Source organism: Capricornis sumatraensis, chromosome 10 (assembly GCF_032405125.1).
Source record: "Capricornis sumatraensis isolate serow.1 chromosome 10, serow.2, whole genome shotgun sequence".
Taxonomy (NCBI): domain Eukaryota; kingdom Metazoa; phylum Chordata; class Mammalia; order Artiodactyla; family Bovidae; genus Capricornis; species Capricornis sumatraensis.
The window spans coordinates 31,520,116-31,537,389 of record NC_091078.1 but is presented as its reverse complement, the minus strand read 5'-3'; the positions used below and the strand labels follow the sequence as shown (position 1 = coordinate 31,537,389).

At 40.1% G+C, this 17,274-nt stretch overlaps 1 protein-coding gene across 1 annotated transcript in view; it reads left to right on the top strand.

Annotated features, from left to right (window-relative positions):
• Positions 1–15,600, top strand: part of CSGALNACT2 (chondroitin sulfate N-acetylgalactosaminyltransferase 2) — a 28,857-nt gene extending 13,257 nt beyond the window's left edge. The window contains exons 6-7 of the mRNA XM_068982349.1: positions 6,316–6,397; positions 13,279–15,600. Coding sequence (XP_068838450.1) covers positions 6,316–6,397; positions 13,279–13,571 — 375 coding nt within the window. The 3' untranslated portion in view covers positions 13,572–15,600. The remainder of the gene's footprint in view (positions 1–6,315; positions 6,398–13,278) is intronic.
• Positions 15,601–17,274: the final 1,674 nt, after the last annotated feature.

Genomic DNA, 17,274 nt, shown 5'->3' with positions numbered 1-17,274 from the left:
CCCCCACATAAGATGTAACAAGAGGGGCATGTCACCCCTGTGGTCCTTCTTCCAAAAACCTATAACCCCAGCCTAATCATGAGAAAAACTTCAGATAAACCCAGATGGAGGGACATCCTATCAAATACCTGACCATTACTCCTCAAAACTGCCACGATCATCAAAAAGAAGACTTGAGAGGCACTCACAGTTTCTCAGGAGACTAAGGAGACAACGTCAAATGTACTGTAGTGCCCTGGACAGATCCTAGAACAGAAAAAAGAACATTAGAGGAAAAACTGGTAGAATCCAAGTAAAGGAAAAAACTGATGGCATCCAAATAAAGTCAGGAGTGAGTTAGTAGTAATGTATCAATGTTGGTTTCTTAGTTTTGACAAATGTACCACAACAGTGTGAGATCATAACATTTAAAGGAAGCTAAAGCTACATGAGAAATATATGGGAACTCTTTATTATGTTGTAACTTTTCTGTAAACCTGAAATTGTTTCAAAATTTAAAAGTCTAAAAATTTTGCTTGAAAAACAGACCAAAAGAAATGCAAAATGGACTCAACCTGTAAGAATGAAGAGCGAATATTCTTGTCTGGTTTGAGAGAGTGTGGACAAAGATGTTTTGAGGTAGATTCATTCTAGATGTTATATAGAAAAATAAGTTTAAGTGCTTCCACTTCAAATTCTAGTTTCACCACTTTGTAACCATTGCAAGCTATTTAACCTATTTAAGCTTCATTCTCGTTAAAAAGCGTAAGACAAAAGTTTGCTCTCTATAATGTTTAAAGATACATTAGAAAGTAAATAGGAAATACACCAAACAGAAAAAATTAGGTAAAAGACATCTGACAATAATTCATAGTAAACAGTTTGAAATAGTCATTCTTCACAAGAATGAGTTAAAACAACAGGTGATAATTTTTTCTGCTGTTAAAGTGCTTTTTTTAAAAAACAGTCACATGAGTGAGGCTGGCAGGGTAGAGTCTCTTCCATCCCTGCGGTGGTGTGGGAATACAGGTACACTTTCTGGTTTGAGAGTTGTCAGGTAAGTTCATCCCTCTGATCCAGTAATTTCCATGACAGGAGTCTCTCCTGAGGAAATAATCAGAGGTGTGTAACGCAGCAGTATGCAGAACATTGACAACATTCAAATCAAGTAGAACTCTAATAATAAAATGATAAGTTGAATTATAGAATATACTGGTGAATGTCATGTGTCAAGAGGAGATTGTTCATGAAATGGAAATAAATACAACTACATGAATGTAGAAGTAAATGTGAGGTTAAAAAATGGAGGATGGTGTATATATATATTAGATATTTTAATACTATAATATCTAGTATTTTTATGTACATTTTTCTTCATGCAAGGTACTGTTCTGTTTTTTTATACATGTTAATTCATTTAATCCTGTAACAACCTCTCAGGTAGGCACTATTATTACCTGTATTTTATAAATGAAGAGAGAACTAGGCATAAATGGGTGCCCCTCCCCCAGTGCACAGCTCACCAAGGTGGGGCCAGGAGCCCGGGCAATGTTGGCTCCATAGTCTCCACTCTGTTATATTAATTCATTAAATAGTGAGTGTCCATTCTGTGCCAGCCATTATTCACCACTGGAACCCCAAGATCCATACAAATGTGGTTATTATTCATAAGAATCTTTAGTCTTGCAGGAAGAGACAGAAAATAAAATCAGTTAGCAAATAACCAGCAGATAATTAAAAGAGGCTGAGTTGTGAAGAATGATGAGGTCATTTCTGTGCTGTTTGGTCAGAAAGGTCTCTCCGAGATGAGGCTGTTGGAGGGCCATCTGAATGACAGGAAGGAACCTGCCCCACAGTGACTGGGGAAGGCGGTTCCAGACAGAAAGATAGCTAGTAGATTTCCTAAGGTGACTGGAGCACAGTGGGTGAGGGAGCACAAAGGCCAGGTCATGGAGAGCCTGTTTATACCCCTGTGAGAGGTTTGACTTTATGCTAAGGGTGATAGACAGCCTTGGGAGCTTTGATTCTGTGGAGAATGAATTGTGCGTGGCTCCAGCTGCAAGTAGCCAGTTAGGCTTTTGCAGTAGATCAAGGAGGTGCTGTGGCTTGGGCAAGGGTGGTAATTGTGTAGAGAGGTTTAGGTATGATTTAGAAACAGCACTTGCTGTTGGATTAGAACGTGGGGAGTGAGGGAGAGACAGGAGTGGAAAGAGGAGAGAACAGGACTTTGGTTTGAGCTTGGTAGGTGAGTGTTGCTTATTAGTGGCCTGAGGTGATGTGTCAGGGTTGCCAGGGGATTCATGAACCTGTTGTTTGTGAGGGGCTGAGAGCTGGAGATGTAGCTTATGTGTGGATAGCTGCATCCCCCACTTGCTTAGGAGAAAAATAAGAGTAAAAACAAACAATCAGGGATTATGGATAATATGAGTTTCCTTCTACTTTCCTCCATGAAAATGTGCTAATTTAAAAATCAAAGCCAATGACTCTTTCCCCCAAGTCTGATATTTGAAGAATTTTCATAATATTTATTAAATCAGAATTGGCATAGGGTAGAAATGTCAGAGTAGATGTCTTAATACTTTGCACCAGGATTATATGTATATTTTTTGACTACAGAGATAAGTATATTAGAGCCTAATCTTGGTTTTGCCACAGAAGTTACACCTCTATAAGTTTGTTTATTTGTTTAAATATTTATTGAAAGCCTGTGCTGTGCCTTGCATTGTTCCAGGTGCTAGAGATATAGAAGTGATTAACATTAGCAAAAGGTCCTGCCCTCAAGAAAGTTTTACATTCTACTAGAAGCAGGAGCGGAGAAAGCAATGATAACCCACTCCAGTACTCTTGCCTGGAAAATCCCATAGGCGGAGGAGCCTGGTGGACTGCAGTCCATGGGGTCGCTAAGAGTCGGACACAACTGAGCAACTTCACTTTCATGTATTGGAGAAGGAAATGGCAACCCACTCCGGTGTTCTTGCCTGGAGAATCCCGGGGACAGGGGAGCCTGGTGGGCTGCTGTCTATGGGGTCGCACAGAGTCGGACACGACTGAAGTGACTTAGCAGCAGAAGCAGGAGAGAAGCCTTCCCCACCCCAAACCTCCCAAATGGAATAGGAAAGTTTGTGTTTCATTTATTAGCTTCTACTTGAGCCAGATCCTCAGTACTGCCTGGGTCATTCTGTTTTCTAGTTGGTTCTCTCATTCTGCACAGCAGCTTTTTCAGACTGTCCCCTGAAACTCTCAACACCCCTAACTCTTCTCAGAAGTTAATGCCTCTACAGACCTATATATTCTTATATTCCTGCTATCTGTAAGAATTTCCATGTGGTTGCCCTATAGATGACTCAAATTCATTATGTCCAGAACATTGCTCCACATCATTCCTCCTGGGCTGACCCTTTATGGTGCTCCCACTCTCGGGGAGATAACCATCATGTACCCTTTGTCAGGACAGCAGTCTGTGGTCCAACCTCCTGCCTAGTTTTGTAGGGCCCAGGAGTTAAGAATGGCTGAAAAATATTTTCAAAAGGATAATATTTCATGACATATGAAAATTTCATGAGATTCAAATTTCAGTGGCCTTAAATAAAGTGTTTTGGAATACAGCATGTTTCTTTAACTATTGTTAATGACTGCTTTCACTCTACACTGGCAAAGTTGAGACAGATTCTGTGTTCTTCAGAGCCTAAAATATATACTATCTAGTTTTTATCAAAGTTTCCTGAGACGTGCTCTACATTCGTGGGCACCGAAACATCTGACTCCAGTATTTAGACACATCATTTTTCACCCACAGTGGTCTCTCCCACCTCAGGCCTTTGCACAAACTGTTGTCTTGCCTGAAACTCTCTCCCAGCATATCTTCTTTTACTTGATTAACTCTTGCTTCTCTGTCAGATCCCAGCTCTCCCTTCATTTCTTGGAGGAAGCTGTCTGAGAATGCTGCAGTTTGGGTGAGGGATCAGTCTCTCTGCTTTCTGTCACCCTCCTCACAGCCATATCCTCACTTCCCTCCATATCTAACTAGACTCCATGGTCAGTCATGAGCTCCAGCCTCTTCTTTGCTGTACACTCACCTCCTTCATCCCTCACTCCTTCCAGTGTTTTCTCTTAGAACCCCAGCCTAGTAGTTAAGGGCACCACTGTCAACCAGGCCACCGAGCAGCAGAAGGTAGAGAGCGAGAAATACCCTCCCACTGCACAGCACAGCTTTAAATACTTAACCACAGGCTTCTGGGTCTCAGGCTGCCTGTAGTCCCCGTAGTCTTTGTCTTCCACTCCAGCCGCACTGTCCCTACGCCTCCCAGCAACCCTCACCACTTCTCACTCCACGTATCCTGCTTCCTGTTTCACTTAGGAAGGAGAAGCAGTCAAGCGTTCACTCCCTTATTTTCCTGTCATGAGACCCATGGGCCTCACTGGCCCTGTCACCTCCTCAGCCTCTCTCTCTCCAGTCCCAGTGGAGGAACTACCCACATCCCTTCCTAAGGCCGGCTCGTCCTTCTGTAGTGGACTAGATAGAGCTCATTCCTGATGTCTAAACAAGGATATCCCTCCAGCTTTCTTCACTCTATCATGTCCTAACATTCTGCCTCTTCTGGATCATCACCATTTGCCTACAAAAATACTGTAATACCACTTAGGTCTGAAAAATGTAATAGCTCTTTCTTGACCTGGGGCCACGTTCTTCTTGCCCTTGTTCTCTGAGCTCTTGCCAGAGTCGCTTTTTACTGTTGACCACTCCAGATGTGCTCCTACCTCAGAGCCGTGGTTCATGCTCCTGGAATGCTCTCCAGATACTTGCGTGGTTCACTCCCTGATTTCACTAGGGTCTCTGCCCAGACTTACCTCCTCAGGCCTTTTGTGGCTGTTATATCTAAAATAGGCTTTCTGTTTTGCTCTCTCTTTGGCCTACAGCATCTTTCTTCCTAACATGTGTCACCACCTGAGACCTGTATTTATTTATTTGGTATTTTCCCATCAAAACGGAGGCTCTGTGGTAGTAGAGACTCTGTTCATGGCTGGGTCCCCACTGAATTGTGAATTTTAAAAGGCAGTCTATCAAGCTTCAACTTTTACTTGATTCTACATGCCCAATATCATCAAAGCCCTGATTTTTTTCTTTCTCTGCTTGGACTTCAAGGGTGACTATTCCATTTTAAAGCTGGCTTCCCTCATGGTGGGAAAAAACTGCAGCAGTTCCAGACTTCATATTTACACCCTATGCCAGAGACTGACAAACTTACTCTGTAAAGAGCCACATAGGAAATATTTTAGGTTTCGCAGGCCATAAATCCCTGTTGCAACTATTCAGCTCTGTCATTGTACCATGAAAACACCCACAGACAATTCATAAACAAATGAGTATGCCTGTGTTACAGTAAAATGATGTACAAAGCCAGTAGCTGGCCAGATGTAGCCTGGAAGCTGTAGTTTGCTTACTCCGGCCCTGCACTATCCAAGGGGAGCAAGCGTCTTTTCTAGTATCTCTCTCAGAAGAATGAGGGGGCTCTCTGTTTTCCAACGTTCCCAACAAGCGTCCTATTTTAGCATGTTGGCCTGAACATTATCTCGGAATTCCCTGTAGCTCAAACGGTAAAGAATCGGCCTGTGATGCAGGAGACCAGGGTTCGATCCCTGGGTCGGGAAGATCCTCTGGAGAAGGGAATGACAATCCACTCCAGTATTCTTGCCTGGAGAATTCCATGGACAGAGGGGCCTGACAGGCTACATTCGTAGGGTTGATTATCTAATGCCTGTTAGTGAAGTAGTTCGTGAGTGAGTGGGATGAGACTGCCTCATTGGTGGAGAGTGCTCACAGTCCAGTCTGATGCTGCTAGTGGAAGGAGCATCCCTGAAGCTCATGGACTGCATGGGGCCAGGTAATTACCTGAGCAAAACTTGATACAGTTAGGAATGGGGGTAGGGGAATGGATGCTGGCCATGCATCAGATAAGGTCTGCTGTGTAGAAGAGACTGGTGTATTACAGTATCTGCCTACGCCACTGGTGTCCTCCTAAAATAGAATGTAAGCCCCCTGAGATCAAGCATCACACTCTCTGATTATTAGTAACCTCAGCTCAAACCTCATACAAGACTTGAATCAGATCAAGTTGAAGGCGGTTAAGAATCCTATGCCCATGGGGATTACTATATTTTTGTTGGTTTTTATAAGGATTTAATAATATAAAGCCATGTGATCCCATTATCAATCACATAAATGATTCCTTTTTACAGAAAAAATTATTTGGAAAATATTTTAATTTGTTTCATCATTGATTGAAACTACTTCTGGTTTTTGAGGGATTAAATTGAGTTTTGTTTTTTAAACTTAAGGTTCACAAAAAGGATTCTGGGTTTTGGCGAGATTTTGGATTCGGAATGACTTGTCAGTACCAATCAGATTTCCTGACCATTGGTAAGTATACCTTACATTTAAGAATAGGACTTTAGGTGTTTACTATAATATCTTAAGACATTTTTCTAAAAGGTCTCAGATTTTAATGTTTTTCTAATAAATTTTGAATATCTGAGATTAGCTGAAGAGTCTGGAAATACGAAAGACAAAATAACTTTATTATTAGAGTCTTTGACTGGAAAAATGAGTTAATAAAGATAAAATACCCGTGTTTGCGGTTGTTTCTAGTACCGTAACAAAAGATAATGTTGGATTATCTAGCTCAAGGGCTTTCATATTTTTTTATTTAGAGAGGAAACCACCTTTATTTGTGTTTTGAACATAATGCAGAATTTCAGTATCTAAAACAAATGGGGGGGAAAAGTCTCCTGTCTCTAGCTCTGGTTGTAGTTGGAGTAAGGGACTTAGAATCACTGGCTTAGTCATCCACTCCCCTAAACCAGGTTGACCAAGAAGAATCTGATCTAAGCTACCTGCCCCCCCACCACCATCAGTCTTACCCAGCAAAAGGAAGGCATCAGAGCATAGTTTAAGGAAGCAAGCTGAAACCTGATTTATTCATTCCGTGTTTCCTGATTCACTCAGGGGCTCCCTTTCCACTGCATATTGTTGTTCAGTTGCCAAGTCATGTCCAACTCCATCCCTGTGGACTACAGCATGCCAGGCTTCCCTCTCCCTCACCATCTCCCAACTTCATGTCCAACTTTGCCCAAGTTCATGTCCGTTGCATTGGTGATGCCATCCAGCCAGCTCATCCTCTGGCACCCTCTTCTCCTGCCTTCAATCTTTCCCAGCATCAGGGTCTTTTCCAGTGAGTTGGCTGTTCGCATCAGGAGGCCAAAGTATTGGAGCTTCAGCTTCAGCATCAGTACTTCCAGTGAGTGAGTATTCAGGGTTGATTTCCTTTAAGATTAACTAGTTTGATGTTGCTGTCCAAGGAACTCTCGAGTCTTTTCCACCACCACAGTTCGAGAGCATCAATTCTTTGGTGCTCTGCCTTCTTTATGGTTCAGCTCTCACAACCATATGTGACTCCTGGAAAGACTATATGGACCTTTGTCGGCAAAGTGATGTCTTTTCTTTTTAACACATGTCTAGGTTTGTCATAGCTTTCCTGCCAAGAAGCAATGATTGCCTTCTAATTTCATGGCTGCAGTAACCGTCCACATTGATTTTAGAGCCCAAGGAGAGGAAATCTGTCACTGCTTCCACGTTTTCCCCTTCTATTTGCCATGAAGTGGTGGGGCCGGATGCTGTGGTCCTAGTTTTTTTTAATATTTAGTTTTAAACTGGCTTTTTCACTATCCTCCTTAACCCTCATCAAGAGGTACTTTAGTTCTGCTTCGGTTTCTGCCATTAGAGTGGTATCATCTGTATATCTGAGGTTGTTGATTCTTCCAGCAGTCTTGGTTCCAGCTTGTAACTCATCCAGCCCAGCATTTCTCATGATGTGTTCTGTGTATAAGTGAAGTAAACAAGGTGACAATAAACAGCCTTGTCATACTCCTTTTGCAGTCCTGCACCAATCAGTTGTTCCATACAGAATTCTAATTGTTGCTTCTTGACTGGCATACAGGTTTCTCAGGAGACAGGTAAGATAATCTGGTATTCCTATCTCTTTAAAAAGTTTTCCACAGTTTGTTATAATCCACATAGTCAAAGGGTTTAGCATAGTCAATGAAACAGAGGTATATGTTTTTCTGGAATTCCCTTGCTTTCTCTATGATCCAGCAAATGTTGGCAATTTGATCTCTGGTTCCTCTGCCTTTTCTAAACCCAGCTTGGATGTCTGGAAGTTTTCGTTCACATAATGCTGAAGCCTAGCCTGAAGGATTTTGAACATGACCTTACTAGCATAGGAGATGAGTGCAATTGTCCAGTGGTCTGAACAATCTTTAGTACTGCCTTTCTTGGGAATTGGGATGAGGATTGACCTTTTCTAGTCCTGTGGCCACTGCTGGGTTTTCCAAATTTGCTGACATATTGAGTGCAGCACTTTGATAGCATCATTTAGGATTTTAAATAGCTCTGCTGGAATTCCATCCCCTCCACTAGCTTTATTGACACCAGTGCTTCCTAAGGCCCACTTGACTTCACACTCCAGAATGTCTGGCTCTGGGTGTGTGGCCACACCATCATGGTTATTGTTGTCATTAAGATCTCTTTATACAATTATTCTGTGTATTCCTTCTATCTCTTTTTGATCTCTTCTACTTCTATTAGGTCTTTACGGTTTCTGTCCTTTATTGTACCCATCTTTGGATGAATGTTCCTTTGATATTTTCAGTTTTCTAGACAAGATCTCTAGTCTTTCCCCTTCTGTTGTTTTCCTCTATTTCTTTGCATTGTTCATTGAAGAACACCTTGTCTCCTTGCTTTTCTCTGGAATTCTACGTTTAGTTGGGTGTACTTTTCCCTATCTTCCTTGCTTTTCACTTACCTTCTTTCTTCAGCTATTTGTAAAGCCTCCTGAGACAACCACTTTGCCTTCTTGCTTTTCTTTTTCTTTAGGATGGTTTTGTTCACTGCCTCCTGTGCAATATTACGGAGGCAGTGTGCAATATCCATAGTTCTTCAGGCACTCTGTTTACTAGATCTAATCCTTTGAATCTATTCATCACCTCCACTATAGATGCATAGGGGATTTGATTTAAGTTTTACCTGGTTAGCCAGGTGGTTTTCCCTGCTTTCTTAAGTTTAAGCCTGAATTTTGCTCTGAGAAGCTGATGTATTTTTAATAGAATACATAAATATATGTCCATTTTACTTACGTTTTTATAGTCAGCCATTTGCTTTGGAAATTCCTCCACCTTGTCTTTTTATCTCTGTAACAAATGATGGAAAATCAGCAAATAGTAATAAAAAGACTATTAAGTGAAACTAATAAATTTTTCCCCTGATTTCTTGCTTAATAAAATAGTAAGGATCCATCATCGCCTCTGACCTGTGTTATTTCTCACCGCTGCTTTCTCTTTTTCCCTTCGTATTCCTATCAGATGTATATTGGTGCAGTTAATGGTGAGACATTCTCTGAGACATGTTCGTTTTTCTTCATCCATTTCCTCTTGTCTTTGTGTAACATAATCTCAGTTGATCTGTCTTCAGGTTCTCTGATTCTTTTGTTAGTTCAGATCTACTTACTGAGCTGCTCTAGTGAATTTTTCATTTGAGTTATGGTGCTTTCTAACTCCAGAATTTCTCTTATTAAAAATATGTAATTTCTATCACTTTATAATGTTCTCTACTTGATGAGACATTGTCATCTTTCTGTTAGTTCTTTAAGCATGATTTCTCTTAATTCTCTGAACATATTTATAATGGTTGTTTGGAAACCTTTGCTAAAACTGACATCCGGTCCCTCTCATAGGCAGTTTCTGTTGTCTGCTTCTCTTTTGATATATAGGTCACAGTTTCGTTTCTTTCAATATGTTTCTTTTTTGAAAATGAGACATTCTAAGTTATATATTGTGTTGATTCTAGATATTAATTTTCCCTGCCTCCAGGGCCTACATTTTGTTTCACCTTTACTTGTTTATTAGTTGACTCTGCTTTACTGTTTTAGTGACTCGTGGCTCCCCATCCTCCGTCTCATGTCACTTCTCATGTTACTCGTCAGGGCGTGTGAACAGTCATCCTGGGGCAACCTTGGATTGAGTGAATATCTTTTTCACTGTCTCCTCCCATGCCTCTGTTGGTGTCACACCTGGCTATTAGGCTGCATTAATTTGCTCACAGGACAGTGCTCTGGGACATAGATTGCTCCAGTCTGAACAGATTAAACTAAACCCTTTTGAAAGTGTTAGTCACTCAGCTCAGTGTCTGACTCTCTGCAACCCCGTGGACCGTAGCTCACCAGTCTCCTCTGTCCACGGAATTCTCCAGGCAAGAATACTGGAGAGGGTTGCCATTCTGTCCTCCAGGGGATCTTCCTGACCCAGGGATTGAACCCAGGTCTTCTTCATTGCAGGCAGGTTCTTTACCATTTGAGGCACAGAGAAGCTCTTAAACCCTTTTGTAGGGTAGTTTTGGAGGCAAGTTTTTGAGGTTTGTTTGGACCTCAGGATGACTCTTAGCTGTTTCTCTTCCTTCCTGTCTGGTAAACTGGGTGGCCTACGTTTTAGCTTGCTCTAATGGGCTCTTAATTGTTCATCACCAAATCTCCATATTTATAGGAGCCCCTTTACACCTTAATTTCTGTACACTTTCTTTCAGATAAAGTCAATTCCTTTGGGAAGAGCTCTGGAGTGTTTGTTCTTATGGACTGCCTCTTCCCCTAAAAAGCTCTGCGTCTCTGCTCGAGACCTGGGCGTGGAGTTGGTGGCACAGTTCTCTCAGAAGAACACCCCTGCCTCATGATCAGAACATTAGGTGGGAGCTGAAGGGCCCGTCTCCCTCTTCAGTTCAATTCAGTCGCTCTGTCATGTCAAACTCTTTGCGACCCCATGGACTGCAGGATGCCAGGCCTCCCTGTCCATCGCCAACTCCCTCTCCCTCGTGCAGAGCCTCTATCCTGTGAATGTGGGCTTGGGGAGACAGGGAGCCCCCGCCCCTCAGCAGCACTTGTTTGCAGTTTCGCCTCCTTCATTTAAAGCTTGTATTCCTTTCCCTCTTTCCTTCTGGCTGTCCCGTTATACAAATGTTATACCTTTGGTAGTTATCCCATAGTCCTTGGATATTCTGATCTGTTTTTTTCCTTTTTCTCCCCACCTCCAGTCTTCTTTCTCTTTGCTTTTCAGTCTTGGAAGTTTCTATTCACGTGTCCTCAAGTTTAGAGATCTTTCCTCAGTCAAGTCCAGTCTCCTGGTGAGCCCTGCAGAGGCATTCTTCATTTCATTACTGCTTTTTATCTTTGACATTTCTTTTGATTCATTCTTAGACTCTATCTCTGCTTCATTGCCCATCAGTTCTTACATATTGTCTTTTTCCATTGCAGCCCTTAGTGTATTAATCATAGTTGTTTTAAATTCACAGTCCTATAGTTCCAACATCCCTGCCGTATCTGAGTCTGGTTCTGATGCTCTTTCTCTTCAATATTTTTTGACCTTCAGTTGGCCTAATATTTTTTTCCATAGCTGAACATGATGTACTGGGTAAAGACTGAGGTAAACAGGCCTTCAGTGATGTGATGGTAAGGCGTGGGAGAGGAGAAAGTGCTCTGTAGTCCTGTGATAAGGTCTCAGTCCTTTCTTCAGCGATCCTGTGAGTCTGGACCATGAATTTTGCAGTCATTTCTCAGACACTGCCCCCAATCTTAGGTAGGACAGGATGGCTAGAGTGGACCAGTTGGCTATATCCTTTGCCCCAGATAGCTTAGGCTCTGGTAGGATAGTTTTTCCTGAGGGTAGACCTTGTTAAGAACAAAAAATGGCATATTTCGGAATGGTTCTTGTCCCCCTCCTGAAAGCACTGCGGGATTTTTCTGCAGTCTTCACTGTGAGAACCTGGTAAACCTAGAGATAAAACTCACAAAAGTGTATGGGCCCCTCTGGAGTTTTCAGCTCCTGGATTTTTCCACTGAGCCTCTAGCAGTTCATCAGTTCAGACTTTCCTACCCCTGTACTGGTTCCCCTGGAGGTTTCTTCTGGTCTGTTTCTTCTCTAACAGTGATAGTTGTGATTCTGTCTTACCCGCCTGTCTATCTCTTCAGTTTAGGGAAGAGCGGTTTGCCCTGTGACTTTATTTCTCTGAGGGATCTGAGAAGAGTTGAGTTTTCAGTTTGTTCAACTTTTTATTTGTTGGAAGGATGGAATGAAGGTCTGTCTGTACATGCTGGACAGAAACGGGAAGTCCTCTATTTATTTTCACTGTCTACACCATCTCTAATATTTGAGGAACTTATTCATATCTACAAGTACGAAAAGACAAGATATACCAAACATAGCATTTATTAAAGCTGTGATTATTTAAAATAATACTTTTCAGAGATCTCAGGATTCTTGTCATCCTGTAAGTATGATATTAAGTGACATGGAATTATTTGATAAAAAGACATCATTTGGAAACCTAGATTTTAATTAAAGAATTAATTTTTTCTCCATCTTTCAGAATCTTTTCTAGCTCTTCAAAAAACTCAAAATAGTTTGTATTCTCCATGCTTCTTTAAAGTTAGTTCAGCCTAAACCAACCTAAAAATGGTGTGACCTTGATCTCCTGTGCTCTAGGTGAGGCTGTAAGTGACGTTTAACGTTGCAAAATCTACCTGATTCTCTTTAATTGAGCAGCACATGACCATTTCTTCAGGATACTTTCCTCATTTGACTGCTGTGATGACACATTCTCCAGAATTCTCTCCTTCCGCTGGGGCTGCCTCAGTCTGTTTTGCTGACTTTCTCTGCCTGTTTGCCCTCTAGATATTTGGCATTTCTTAGCAGTTAGACCTGGGCCCTGTTTTCCTTGTAAACTTTTATTAGTAATTTCACCCACTAATGTGGCTTTAAATCATCTGTATGTCCATTCTCAATTTTATGTGTCCCACTTGGCCCATTTCTTCTGTTTCCCCCCCTCACAGAAAATTTTCTGTGACCCAGAAAAACTTAGATCTCAAAGGATAGAAGGAAAACACCATAAAACATTATTGGTGGTGATATTATGGGTGATTTAGGTTTCCTTCTCCTTTATTTGACTTTCTAGAGGTTTTCTATAAAACTGAAGTTGGCAAAGTATTCTCAAATATTTAATCTTATTTTGATACTCAACAACAGACCCTTGACCTTCCAGCTATCAGCTGATAACTGTATTTCTAAGCCAAGATGTCAGTCCTCTACTTCTGGTGTCTTTAGATTGTACATGTCATCTCATTTGAAGCAGAATGTTTAAATCTTACCAGGTTCGACTGTGCTCTGCCAGGCAGCTATTTAATAGTATGAGTTTTGATCTTGCAGGTGGATTTGACATGGAAGTAAAAGGTTGGGGTGGAGAAGATGTTCATCTGTATCGAAAATACTTACACAGTGACCTGATTGTGATTCGGACTCCGGTTCCTGGTCTTTTCCACCTCTGGCATGAGAAGCGCTGTGCTGACGAGTTGACCCCTGAGCAGTACCGCATGTGCATCCAGTCCAAAGCCATGAACGAGGCCTCTCACTCGCACCTGGGAATGCTGGTCTTCAGGGAGGAGATAGAGACGCATCTTCACAAACAGGCATACAGGACAAATAGCGAAGCTGTTGGTTAATGTAATCGTTGACACACTAGTCTGGACCGCAAACCAGCACTATTTGCTTAGCCTTAATTCCAATTCCAGATGCAGTGCCTCTTTCAGGAAGACATGGCTTTTGTATTCTTGCTGATATTACTTCAGCAGTTAAACTTGGTGTGAGAAGAAAAAGCAGCGTTGCAATGCAAAGTCTCTTTTTCTGAGCATACCTCACTATGGATCATTGACAAATCAAAATCTGGTATTTGTTCTAAGAGTAGTCTTGAGTTAATTTCTACCTGGCTTCATGTGCTGATGTGTATCCTGGTTGCATCTGGGCTGAGGGGTGGAATGTGTTGTGCTCAAGGTAGGTTGGAGCATCCTGTTCCTTTTGAGAAGATGGAGGGTTATGGATGGAGTGTGTCAACAAGGGTTCTTCACCTGCTGACCACTGAGTCAACCTGCTTGGTTTTAAATGAAGATCTTTGGTCAGTTGCTTAAAGAATCCTTTTTCACTGAAGTGGAGGATAACTGAATGACATATCTAAAATCCCCAACTAATGAAGAGCAGGCAGAGATAAAAATTCCTCAGCTTTGTGTTGCCTAGCCCCCTGAATGTCTATTTTTAAACAAATGTGTAATAGTAGAATATACTAAGGATAGAATCTATGACTTGATTAAAAATATAATGTTACTAATTTATCATCATGTTTGGATTAAGAGTCAGAGTTGCTATAGGCTGTTCTGAACAAACAAATAAATATGGAAACACCTTAAACACAACAGTTAGTTATGCTGGAGTACAGGACACTAGGGGTGTCTGGGGACATCAGTTTACACGAGCCAGGGCTCTAGCAGGGCCTTCTTGCGGTTCAGAATAGGTGAACACAGCATAGTGTTGTGTGTTTTTTGCTTTGTGTTGTCTCATTTAGCATGGATCCATGTGTTTGTATTATCCCTTTTGTTTTATATGTTAATTATGCTACATCTGTATTTACATCCTTATAATACTTTGAGTTGAGGGGAAGTTTCACTGAGAGGAGAAAACCAAGCAATTTAGTGAGGTGTGCCAGGAGATCATACTGATTCAAGGAAAGGGGCAGAGCAGAACATCATCTGAATGGAAATCTGAATTATAGGGTATTTTAGGGAAATATATAACTTGCAGATAAAATGGTATTTTAATTGAGGTATAAATTATATTAATGAGACAAGATGAGTAAGCAGTTATATTCAGATAGGACTGTACTGTGCTGTTTATCACACATGGATCTTTTGCCACAGGGTCAATCGCTATATCCACAAATTGGAGATGTGGTGAAAGCCATGTATAGATTTTTGAACTTGTGACTTTTAAAAGGGACCTATACGGAATTCTTTCTATTGTATATAAACCCCTGAAAATTCATGGAAGACAAATCATTATTCTTTTTGCTCCGTATATCATATCATCTGAAATATTATAAGTCCTAAACTTCTTGGTGCTACATGAATTCAATTTTACAATAACTCTTACTGAGTATTCTTCTAAGTATTAAGTTGGGATAGCATTTAGGCTTGGTTTTTTAAGATGTGTAAAATGTTCTCTGCAAAATTGTTCAGGTCATTGTCTCCTTTTATATACAGTTATTTATTGTAAAAACCAGTGAATTAAGATATTTAAACTGAGAGAACCTAATTATTTACAGAAGTGAGTTGTAGCTTGTTTTTTGACAGAACCAAATGGAATTTTTTCCTTTTTTAAAAAAACAAGCTTTTAATTTAAAGATGGAAGCTAAGCAATGGAAACATTACTATGTTTTTGATAGTAAGAGGTACCAATAAAGTATTTTATTACCAAAAGTTAAATGAAAATGTGATAAGCTAATTTCTTTCTGTTGAAAAGTATCAAATACAGAAAATTGCATGACATGTAATTGTGTACTTTAAAGAACAGTGACGCCAACACCAGTGTAGCAGCTATTCAGATTAGAATCTTGAACTTTGTTGGTGAAAGGTCTCTGTGTGCACTTTCTTAATCACATACCCTCACTCTGTCCATATTAGTCACTATCCTGATGATTTTTGTGATAATTTTTCACTTATTTTTCTTCACTGTTTTCCCAACTATGTATGTATATCTACACAATAGACTGTTTTGCCTGTTTCGAATTAATATGTGTATTATTTCATCATATATTCTCTAACCGTGGGTTTTTTTCTTTTTTGGTTCACTCATGTTAATCTCAAAATTAATTCATTTTAATTACTGATTAGTATTCCACTAAATGAATATACTGCAGTATTCTTTCTGCTCTTTACAGATATTTGGATCTCTCGGTTTCTTGTTGTTTTCTTATTTGCTTTTGCTGTCACAAGCAGTGTTGCCATGAACACTGCTGTGCGTGTCCCTTACGAGTGTTTGAGAACTTCTCCAGGAGTAATGATGCTAAGTCACCAGTGTGTGTGTATTCAGCCTACTTCCCAAAGTGGACCACTTCAGCACTGTGAGAGGTCCACTTTGCGTCCCTGGCAATACTTAATTATGTCAGACTTCTTAATTCTTACTAATCTAGTGGGCTTTTGGCGTGAGTCGTAGTTACAATTTTCATTTCCAGCCTTTTTGCCGATTATTTTAAATTCATAGGAATTCTTCATATATTCTGAGTACCAATTCTTCCTGGTTAATGTTTGCAGATATCTTCTCTGGGATGTGGCTTGTCCTTTCCCATTCTTGATGGTACTTTTTGATGAATAAAAATTAACTTTAATGTGTTTGGTTAATCTTTTTTCCTTTATATAGTCTTCGTATTAATTTTTGAGAATGGAGAAAAATATCTTAAAGCTGTTGTTCTCTATTATCTTCTGAATATCTCATACATAGCTTTGTTCTTAAGGATTGTCATGGTTATTTGTAACCTTCGTACTTTCATAAAAGTTTTAGAATAAGCTTGTTAAGTTTCATGAAAACTTGTGTGAATTTTTATTAGAATCTCATTGAATCTATAAGATCACTTTGGGGAAAAAGTACATTTTATCATACAGAGCCCTCCAGTCCTTGAACGTGATATTATCTATTTTGGTCTTTATTATCTTCAGTTAAGTTTTGTACTTTTTCACACAGTGGATTTTTTTTAAAGCTTTTTTTCCTAGATAGTTTGCATTTTTGATGCCACTGTAAATATCTTTTGTTTTTCTTTTTTCTTTTTATTTTTTTATGATGTTTAGAAATCAGACTGATTTGTGTTAATTTTTGTGTTCAGTAACCTTGCCAAACACAATTTTTTTTTTTACACCAGCACATGGGATCTTAGTTTCCTGACCAGGTCTCAAACCCATGCCTCCTGCAATGAAAAAGTGCAGTCATAACCACTAGACTACCAGTGAAGTCCCAAACAACTCTAATATTGTATTTCTAGTTGGCATTTTTTCTGTTACACAATTATATATCTATTAGTAATAGAGAAGTTTTGTTTCTTTTCAATTTCTATATATTTTTCTTGTTTTAAACTGCTTGTTAGGATTTGTTTTGCAGTGTTGATTGGAAGTGGTAAAAGTGGACTTCTGCCCATATTTCTGATTTCAAGGGAGACATTTGCAGTTTCCTCAGTAAGTATGGTATTTTTTTTTAATAAATACCCTTTATTAAGTTAATAAAGTTACCTTCTGGTACCACTTGGCAAGTTTTTATCATGCTTGAAAGCATTTGCTAAATATTTTTACTACATCTTTTGAGATGATTATATGACTTTCCCATCTTAAA